The sequence below is a fragment of the Trichogramma pretiosum genome, unplaced genomic scaffold (genome assembly GCF_000599845.2).
Source record: "Trichogramma pretiosum strain Unisexual culture from Peru unplaced genomic scaffold, Tpre_2.0 scaffold10, whole genome shotgun sequence".
In the NCBI taxonomy this organism is placed as follows: Eukaryota; Metazoa; Arthropoda; class Insecta; order Hymenoptera; family Trichogrammatidae; genus Trichogramma; species Trichogramma pretiosum.
This window is the reverse complement of record NW_019641652.1, coordinates 1,873,379-1,883,468: the sequence shown is the minus strand read 5'-3', so window position 1 is coordinate 1,883,468 and position 10,090 is coordinate 1,873,379. Positions and strand designations below refer to the sequence as shown.

General features: G+C 38.9%; 2 protein-coding genes across 3 annotated transcripts; one reads left to right on the top strand and one right to left on the bottom strand.

Moving 5' to 3' along the window:
• Positions 1–62: 62 nt before the first annotated feature.
• Positions 63–4,832, top strand: LOC106659123 (solute carrier family 2, facilitated glucose transporter member 1-like). Of its 2 annotated transcripts, XM_014381478.2 has the most exons (7): positions 63–348; positions 1,758–1,822; positions 2,350–2,475; positions 2,562–3,135; positions 3,205–3,611; positions 3,700–3,968; positions 4,149–4,832. In XM_014381478.2, the coding sequence occupies exons 1-7, from the start codon at positions 333–335 to the stop codon at positions 4,261–4,263; spliced, it is 1,572 nt and encodes a 523-aa protein (XP_014236964.1). In that variant the 5' UTR covers positions 63–332; the 3' UTR covers positions 4,264–4,832. The 2 variants fall into 2 exon arrangements, with proteins under 2 accessions (XP_014236964.1, XP_014236963.1); XM_014381477.2 differs by lacking the exon at positions 63–348 and having other exon boundaries at positions 1,433–1,822.
• Positions 4,759–9,966, bottom strand: LOC106658493 (brain mitochondrial carrier protein 1-like). The gene is made up of 8 exons (XM_023459978.1): positions 9,702–9,966; positions 8,380–8,761; positions 8,088–8,306; positions 7,900–8,014; positions 7,645–7,832; positions 5,334–5,945; positions 5,075–5,189; positions 4,759–4,979 (listed from the first exon to the last, which is right to left on the bottom strand). Exons 1-8 carry the CDS (start codon positions 9,746–9,748, stop codon positions 4,786–4,788), a joined length of 1,872 nt encoding a protein of 623 aa, XP_023315746.1. The 5' UTR covers positions 9,749–9,966; the 3' UTR covers positions 4,759–4,785.
• Positions 9,967–10,090: the final 124 nt, after the last annotated feature.

Sequence of the window (10,090 nt, the reverse complement as noted above, 5' to 3'; positions counted from 1 at the left end):
GAGTCGCTAGTCGTAAACTAACTTCTAATGTCGTAGTACGAGAGAGTCATTGGCTGTAAACGATCTCTTGAATTGAGCCTCGCACGCGACTCAATGCACTTTAGTGTTTATTTATATTTCGTTGCCCTGTACAGAGAAGGACTGTGAATCACGTGAATGAGCCGAGCTCAGCGTCCATTCAAAGGTCGTTTATACAGCTTATGGAGAAATTCTAGAGTGGCTTGCTTGCATTTCGGATCGACCTTCTTTCCCGAGTGCTCGTCGTCGAAACATCTCTTAGGCACCGAGAGAGCATTGATTTATTCAAGAATCCAGCATTTTTATGCTCCGCTATGACGCAAACAAGAGGTATGTTTTGTTATTGAAAATAATCGGAGACTTTTAATCAACGATCGTTCGGAAAAACAATCGGTTTCCGTCGCTTTTTTCAAATTTGACCGACAGGTCTTCGTGGATAGTTGAGCAAAAAATGTCTGCGTTCGAAGTTTCGTTCTCGCATATTAAATTGACGAAGAAATGTTCTAGACGAGAAAAAGCTCTCGACGAAATAAACGTTTGCAGCTTTCACGTAACACCGCAGGCAATGATGTAAGAATCTCTCGTTACGCGAGATATAATCTTCTCATCTGTACGCGAACATCCCCGCGAAGATTTTTATCCGGATAAATACCAACAACATCGATTTACGTCGTGCTTATAACGCGGCAAAATAATTATGTTTTACGGACATGTCGTACTTGTGTTTTACGCGAGAAAATACCAAAATATCGTTACCACCAAATTAGCGATAAGCTATCGCACATTGTGCCAGAAAATTCGACACGAATTTAAATCAGATCGTATGAATTACTGATCGTAGCTATTATGAATGAATAGAAAGCGAGACAATACAGATTGATAGAATTATTAATCGGCTTTTGAAATTGTGGCGTGGCCTTGAAATGTATCGGCACGCGGATAATGCACTGATTTGATTTGTTTGCTCCGATATCGTACACAGCTTAGATGTGACACATTCACGCTAAATTAATAATTCATTGCGTATCGAGTTCAAATTTTCTCGTAGATATCTCGAGTACTCGCGCGACTTTTTCTACGAAGCAAAAAAAGTATTCACATTTTACAAATGACAAATTCTATAAAATGTACAAGTTTTCTATTAATTTCATTATCATCCACAATCTCTCATCGGCATTCTAATGATACAAGAATTCAAGTTATAAAATCCCTCCAACGTTGACTTATCAATTACAAAATCTAAATTAAAGTTTTGAATTCAAAATAAAGTATATGATACTATGAAAATCAAGTAAATCCATTTACTACTCACGCTATAGTTAAGTATCAAATCAATTCCCGCAAGCGCATTTAACTCAATCAAGAATCAACGAACTCTGTTATACCACATGCGTATATACATAAAGCTGCCGTCAAATTTGTTTGCTTTATAAGCTTCGAGCAATTTGCGGCTATTGTGAAGTTGCCCTAATGTTTTGAAAACATACACAAGATTCAAGCTCGCATTTTATATTAGCATCGAGTATTATGAATGTGCATTGGTTTACACACAAAGCAGACGGCCAACTGGCCGTGTCACGAAGCGGACGCGAAGCATACGCACATTATCTATATGTAATATAATAATTTAAAAGAAAAAAAGCGGACAAACCTATAAATAGCAATGGACAGTCAAGAAAATGAACCTTTGCGGGTGAACGGCAATGGAACGATTGGTGCTAATAATGACAATGTTGCAGATTCGGAAGTCTCGGTGCTACACAAATCCGGCGGCATCAAAATTGTCACTGATAATAACAAAAACGTAAGTTCACCTATATCCACCTCACTTTCGAATTGATCAGTGTGTGATAAAATTTATGATGACTTGAGCATCAATTGTTTACTTGCAATCATTTGTTAACTTTGCTAATTATTATTGCGCTTTCTTTTACCTATCTCATTCGATGCAGTAGTTTGTACTTCACTCTTTTCCTCTTAATTCATCCTCAGATTAGATAAAACAAGCTTATTCGAATGATATGTTAATCAACCAGTATGACTTGTTTAAATAAGAGTAGATCAGAGTAAATATGCTTTGGTATATAATGAATTTTTTTGAAAATTTATGATGATTTTTTGAACAATTTTCATTTTCTGATTATATATCCTAAGTTGGTGTACAAAACTGGGCTGGCTTTTAACTACTGAAAAAAATAGAAAAACTCAATTGGTTCAGATAATTAAAATAAATTTAATAATTTAAAATTAATATTCTAACAAGCAACTCTATAAAAACTCATTGAAATTTGAGTCTCAAATAAAAATTAAAATGATTTACAAATATTGTAGAAAAAAGAAGCAGAAAATCAACCAGGAGGATGGACTTGTTTACTAATTATTGCCAGTATAACTGGATGTTTAGGATCAGCATTACCAGCTGGATATAACATAGGCTCTATGGGAAATGCTGCATCTGTGCGTATCATACCTTTTGACTTTTTTAAGCATTTACCTTAAGTTATGCTACAAGATATTAACAATATTCTTAAATAAACTTACAGATTATGAAACAATTTTGCAATGAAAGTGTGCATTATCAATTTGGAATGAACACATCACTGAGTGAAACTAGTTTGGAAATTTTATGGTCTGCAATTGTTTCAATCTTTTTAATCGGTGGAGTCACAGGATCTTTGACTGCTGGGGATTTAGCAGATAGAATAGGTCGAAAAAGAGCATTAATAGTTGGGAATATTTTTGGCATACTTGGAGCTATTCTTTTCTGGATAACACCAGTTTCTAATTCTGTTATACCATTTATGCTGGGAAGAATCCTTGTTGGTATTTCTGGTGGACTTGCCACCAGTCTCTTACCAACTTACATGACAGAAGTTGCTCCAATCAAATTACGTGGAGCTGTTGGTGTTTTATGTCAATTAGGAATTACTTGTGGCGTATTACTTGGACAAATAGCTGGCCTTGGTTCTGTTTTAGGAACCAAGGATCATTGGCACTACATGTTGGCAGCCTTTGCTCCATTTTGCATAGTATCTTCTTTAATACTTGTTACTTTATTACCAGAAACTCCAAAGTATCTTTATGTTGTTAAAGGAAAAAAGGAAGATGCAATAAAAGGTTTATTTTTAAAATTAATAATTATTTTACAAAAAGATTAGTGAGTGAAATTTTAAAATTCTTTTGCAGTTTTAAGCTCTTTTAGAAACACTGATAGGGTACTATTGCACAAAGAAATAGATGACTTGGAGATGGAATTAACTACACAGTCATCAAACACTAGCTGGACGATATCCAGACTGTTTAAAGAACCAACTTTAAAATTACCACTTATGCTTGTATGCTTTTTACAACTTGGTCAACAATTAAGTGGTGTCAATGCAGTATTTTATTATTCAAACGAAATTTTCAAAAAAGCAGATTTGGATGTAAAAACTTCCCAATACGCTACAGTCGGAACAGGTATAATTAACGTGGCAATGGCACTGATATCTGTACCTATGATGTCTAGATTTGGGAGAAGAACTCTGTTTCTTGTTAGTGCCAGTACATCAATAGCATGTTTACTAGTGCTTAGCGCTTCAGTTGCTATGATTGTAAGTGATTAAAAAAACATAATAATAATATAAGTATAAAAATATTGCTTCGAAATTTGATTATAAAAATAATTTTTATAACTTTTAGGACGTTTCATTCATGAAGTGGATTTGTATGGCGGCTGTACTTGCATTTGTATTATTTTATGGCATTGGATTGGGACCTATTCCTTACTTCATTGGTTCAGAATTATTTGATGTAGGTCCCAGATCGGCTGCAATGTCAGTGGGAAGTATGTGTAATTGGGGTGGCAATTTCATTGTTGGAATGACATTTACTCTCTTACAAAAATATTTGGGATGGGGATCGTTCTTCTTTTTCATATTCTGTACAATGATGCTGGCACTGTTCTGCAGGTAAAGATGTTACATGACTATAATTTAATATTTTATATTAATACTTATATTAAATTTTTATTTATGTGAAATATAATACAGTAAATATTAATAGTACATCACTAAAAAAATAATTGAATCAAGTTGAGGCATTTATTTCTATTTAATATTTTAACAATAACTTTTCATGTATTTCCGTAGGATATACATGCCCGAAACGCGAGGAAAACCAACGCATGAAATAGCAGAATCGGTATCATATGGATTACACTCAAGACCCAATATACCATCTACGCCTGTCTACCCATCTGTGTAATGTGAAACATGACAGTCTTCCTATATAAAGAAACAGTACTTCAGACGTCTATTGTAGATAATTTAAAACATCAGTATGGCGTAAGAAAGTACTTCTAATATATTTATTTTGGGTGCTTTCGATTTTCAAAATGGCACCAAAGATTATAAAAGAGAATAACGTTAAAAATTCTAAGTCTACGGTGTGTTGATTACTTTTTACAAGTTATAGTCATTTTAAACGCAACAATTAGATATATTTTAATTTTTTAACTTTTAATTTAAATAATGAATTGAACAACTTGCGATATTGGTTTGAAATAGAATAACTAACAATTCGCTATGTTGCGCGTTTTTAAATCTCTTGTTCGTATGCATTTTATATATACCTTTGTAGTTTGTGTAAAAATTTTTTGAGGCAGTGTACATTGTAAGAGCGTTTACGACGATATTCTTGTTCTCATTTTTTTAAAATGTTTACATAAATGTGATAAGCATTGTAATTTTATACACTTTTGTACGGCGTACCATGACGATCAACGTTTTATCTAAAATTTTCACTAAAAAACTGATCGAATTTCTCGTAAAAAACGAGACATAGCACAGTATGTGGAGCAATTCTCAGCCAGGTGGGAAAAACTCCTTTGTACAGTCCAGTAATACCCTCCGTTTTGAGAATTTTATAAAATGCATCAAAAAGACCGGTGTAAAGCACACCTTTTCCTGCCGCATCAGTTCCTGAAAAAAAACGAGCGTGATGTTAGAGGGGCAATTTGTTACTTATAAATTAGCGAAAAACTATTGTATCGATAATGAAAAGTGCTTGTATTAACTTTGATTGTAAACTCGTGTGGCTACGACATCGAAAGGTTGCATCGTGACAGCGACGCAGGTACCGCCGACGAGCGATGCAAAAAATGTCAACCACATGGGTTTGTCGTGGAATATCTGTTGACAGAAACAAACGAGAATATATTTATATGTAAATGTTTATTGCCGTAAAGTAAACAAAATTGTAAAAAGTCCACTTTGATTAAGAATCAAATAAACAGGGTTTTTACTGGTTAAATATCTATATTGATTTGTACGTACCTGATAAGTCTTGAGATGATCGGCAACGACGCTGTAGGTGGTGAGCTGCGTAGCCGAGCCGACGGATATCCTCGGCACACCCACGTGCCAGCCTCTGTAGATGCCTTTGAGGCCGCCCTGCCTCCACAGCTCCCTGAAGGCTGCCATTGTGCTCGCGTGATTGTGCTGAGTACCGACGGCTATGCTGCTCGGGGCCTGCGACTGCAGCTGCGTCTTGACCAGGTAGAGGGGACTGCCGATCGCCGAGCCGATGCATCCGGTGCCGCCCGAGACCAGCAGGGACCTCAGCACGTCGACTTGGCCGGCCTCGTTGAGCGTCAGCTCGTTGTTCTTGGCCAAATTGTAGCCGCCTATGCGAATGCCATTGAGGACCATTTGGAAGCCCAGCGCCGGAGCTAAGCCGGCTTGAAGCGCGAAGACCCCCTCGTGCTTGGCGATGAGGTAGGCCGCGTGGAAGGTGTTGCGGTAGATGCGCCGATAGGAGCCCCGAGCCTCGAGTTCGCCCTGCAATTGAAGTCGGATCTTGACCACGTCGATGGGGTTGGTGAAGAAACCAGCGCAGAGAGCGGCCACGGCTCCTATGGCGAGCTCCATCGTCGGGGCTGCTGTCGGCTCTGAAAATTAATATCCAACTGAAGCCGTACGCCGAGCAACTACGCGAATATCTCTTTCGCAATTAGACAAATGGACTTGGATCGCGCAGTCGGCCTGTTGATTTACGAGACAAGCGTCGACGATTGATCGGACGCAAAGAAGGGGCTCGGTCATTTATGTCGGATCAGTAGATCGGCACTGCGCGAGAACATTGACATTGTTGTGAGAGATTAAACTATGTAGTCGTGCTATTTTTGGCTCGATTTCATTTTCTTTCCTTTCTTTTTTTCTTTCATTTCTAAAACTCGGCTGAACATTAAAATGACATTAGAGTCAACAAAGGCTTTCGAATTTCCGCGGTCCTTCAAACATCGCGCTCTACACACAAAAGCCTCGAGTAGCGCGAGTGCACTGTAAGCGGGCAACTTTCCAAGAGCTTTAATATAACAATGTAGCATCATATCGAGCGCGCTGGCTTCGGTATCATTCTCGACTGACACGGTTAGGAAAATTTCCTCTATTTTTTTGCTCTTTTCTTTTTTGTCAATGAAAGTGGACTCGAGAATTCGTGTGTTCGACGTTGCAGTAAGGCAGTTTGAATTCGTACGGTTTTCTATGATGCGAGTAAAAAACAGTGTCGATCAAAACAAAACGTACATTTTATCAAAAATTCCTACGGGCAAGTTTCTCCCCGAGAACTTGTGCAGCTTTCACGTGAATTATCTTCGAGTCAGCTGTAAACTTTCTGCACTTGGCTTTCATAGTGTTGCAATGATTCTTCACAAATCGTCCGTCAAACTTTTCGCTGCTCTTTTCTTCGATGCAAAAAAACGCAAATTCACCGCACATTAAAATTCACTTAGCTCGCGGAGAAAATAATTTTGTTTGCACCACTTTCATTCGAATGAATCTTTTAGCAAATGATGGAAAAGAATGCAAGTGCAAAAGGAAATCAGTCGTAAGTATCGAGAGCGAATCAGCTGATGCAGCGTCGGAGCTATTTTCACGCGACGCACGAGCGAGCTTCGCAATGCGTGCTAGCTCCGGACAGCCGCAGCGGCTTTTCGAAGCTCTTGTATGGATTATGTAACGTAAGCTCGAGTGTGCATACTCGCCGCGCGCCACCGGGAGCTTTGAGGGTTGCAGCTGCATTTGTACCCGCTGCAAAGCTTCTACGCCTCTTGCGTGTGCTGCTGTTGCTGCTCATGCTCCAGCTGGTGGTACCATTCTCCGTTTTGCAATAAGGCTCTCAGCCGTGGCTATTTAAATTGAATGAAAATGGAAAATTCAAGGAATAAAAGAACAATTTTTTGAATTAGCTTTGCTAGATGACGACTTGGAATTTAAGTTCCAAGCTCGTTTGATTTATAATTTGCAATAACACGTCTAGGCAATAAGTTAAAAAAATGTTTGAATTGATTTATATCATATTGAATTCAAACAATTTATTATTTAAACATCATATTCATATCAAAACTATTATTATACACACTTTTTTCCATTAAATTGTAATAGGAATGATCATTCGTTTAAATTTCATATTTCACTAGTAAGAAAAATATTTTCACTATCTTTGAGATTTTTTCACAGACAAAAGTATTTTATACAATCACAATAGACATTTATGCCTCACAAAGGCATAATGACGAAAATCTTGAGAACCAACTGTTGTGATTTTTCAAGATCGTATAAATTGATTAAGGGGCAGACTTTACGCATCCGAGTCACCCAAAAATCGAGCTATTTTTTCGTAAAACACCAAACACAGAACTGTATGTGGAGTTATTCTCATCCAGGTTGGAAAGACGCCCTTGTAAAGACCGAAGACTCCCTCTGTGCGGAATATCTTGTAAAGCGCGTCGAATAGTCCATTGTACAGTGAGCCACGACCTTTTGCATCAGTACCTATGAAAATTAGAAACGATTAATAAGAGCCAAAGCAGGAGTATTCAGAGGATGAGATTAGTCTTACCTTGATTGTACAAACGAGTAGCTACAACGTCGAAGGGTTGCATGGTCAACGCAACGCAACTTCCACCCATCAACGATGCGACAAACGTCAAAAAGATCGGCTTGTCGGTGAACATCTTTAAATAGAGAAAGAAAAAGTCGTTGGAAATTTTCTTATAATACGAGTTAGAAAGGGAAAAGGTAACGAACTTCCATGGGTCGAAGCCAATCGGAAAAGAGACCGAAAGTCGTGAGCTGAGTGGCCGATCCAACAAAGACCCTCGGTATGTTAGCGTACCATCCTCTGTACAAAGCCTTCACTCCACCCTCCCGCCAGAGCGTTCGAAAGGCCGACATAGTGCCGCTGTGATTGTGTTGATGGCCCACGGCTATGCTCTTGGCCGATTGCGATTGCAATTGAGTTTTCACCTGCAAGCGGATGTGTGGGATCGATTAGAAGACGCCCAGGCTCGTTCGTCGTCGTACATTGTATCGAATTTACCAGGTACAGAGGGCTGCCCAGTACGGCTCCGACGCAGCCGGCGATACCGGAGATCGTCGCCGTTTTGAAGACGTTGGTGTCGCCCGCCTCGTTGACTATCAGCTCGTACCTCTTGGCCAGATTGTAGGAACCCAGTCTGGTGCCGTTGAGCACGACCTGGAAACCGAGAGCTGTCACCAGGCCCGACTGCAGGGCGAGGAGGCCCTCGTGGCGGGCTATCTGATAGGCCGCGTGGAAGGTGTTGCGATAGGCTCGAGTGTAGGTGCCCCGAGCCTCGAGCTCGCCCTGCAGCTGCAGTCGGATCTTCACCACGTCGATGGGGTTGGTGAAGAAGCCGGCGCCGACGGCCGCCGTGGCGCCGATGGCGAACTCGACACCTGCACTGCTCGCCGAGATAGTTCACGGCCATTACCACGACATTAACCAGTGAAAATAACCACAATGTCAAGGTCAGCGTTACATTGAATTTATCGAGTGATAAGCTCGGAAGCTATTGCATTCGCACGCGCTTGCGAGGGGAAATTTTCAGATAGCAAAAAGTCTCAGATAAAAAGTACAATCGCTCCAAGTGAGAATTATTTTGCCTTTAAACTTATGGTTTTCGTCGAAATTTAAAAAAAGATGTAAATTTCATCATTCGATGCTTAATTTCAAAGTGCTAATTTTCAAAAAAAAAAAATATTTCCTTGTTTTCGAAAGAGGGGAATGTAAAATTTATTAGTGTATTTTAATAATTTTATTTAACGAATACAGATAGAGCTGGCGCTTTTTTCGATTGAAATAGTTATATAATTCGTGCTGATCAAAAATTCATCAATCAAAAATTAAAATATCATAAATTAAAATAATTATTCGCCCATTGTTAGACTCGCATGTTTTATTCAAGTGATAACTTTATTTAAATAAGATTAAAAACACCAAGGTACAGAGAGTTTCAAAAATTTTTATCAACTCGTCGCCCCCTGCTACGTTCGTTCAATCTTCATTATTCAAGAAAAAAAAATTATTCAAAATAGTTAAAAAGAACTTGCAATGATTCTATATACAGCACCTGTCATTAGAACGTCAAATTAGATACCTGCAGATCTACATCCCTGAATACACTTAGGTATATGTGCACCGACGAACGCACGTGATCAGCAAAATTAGTATACCGTGCAGGCTTGTTTTTATCTCGTTACGATTGCGTAAGGCAAACTATTGCAATTAATTTTTTTCAACGTATTGTACCGTGGCATTGCAAGAAAACAAAATGATTTGAGTGTTATGAATGAACATTTATGGTTAATTTTATCGATGGAAATTCAGATGAAATTACGCACGGCTTGTCGTGTGTGGCCACTCGCATCTTCTTGTCGTTAGCAGACATGACGTTGTTGCTTCTCTATTATATTTTAGTGATTTGTGCTTTTCCCTAAACTACACTCACATCAATGGATCATTCACGCAATGTGACGTAAGTGTCAAGAGAATACGTGGAAGTACTTGACATTATCACGATACATATATTACATTGTACTAAACACAGCTCGCACAGTATTTTAAGTCCGATTAAAGCACATGTGTCAGGCTAGATCGAGAACGAAACTAAAAAACATTTCCCCCATTATTTGACAGCATCTCGACGAGTCGTCCGTGCCGATCCCCACCTCTGCGCGTGGCTCTTGCGGAGTAGGGGCCGACTTGTATACATCTGTATCTGTTGTATACA

Bases quoted from the DNA above. Each gene is read 5' to 3' on its own strand.
- LOC106658493 (XM_023459978.1), bottom strand. From the start codon at position 9,748: ATGTCTGCTAACGACAAGAAGATGCGAGTGGCCACACACGACAAGCC. The intron at 8,762-9,701 runs GTGCGTAATTTC...CTCGGCGAGCAG, and splicing joins GTGGCCACACACGACAAGCC to TGCAGGTGTCGAGTTCGCCA. The intron at 8,015-8,087 runs GTTCGTTACCTT...CTCTATTTAAAG, and splicing joins ATTGGCTTCGACCCATGGAA to ATGTTCACCGACAAGCCGAT.
- LOC106659123 (XM_014381477.2), top strand. From the start codon at position 1,682: ATGGACAGTCAAGAAAATGAACCTTTGCGGGTGAACGGCAATGGAACG. The intron at 3,612-3,699 runs GTAAGTGATTAA...TATAACTTTTAG, and splicing joins GCGCTTCAGTTGCTATGATT to GACGTTTCATTCATGAAGTG. The intron at 3,969-4,148 runs GTAAAGATGTTA...GTATTTCCGTAG, and splicing joins ATGCTGGCACTGTTCTGCAG to GATATACATGCCCGAAACGC.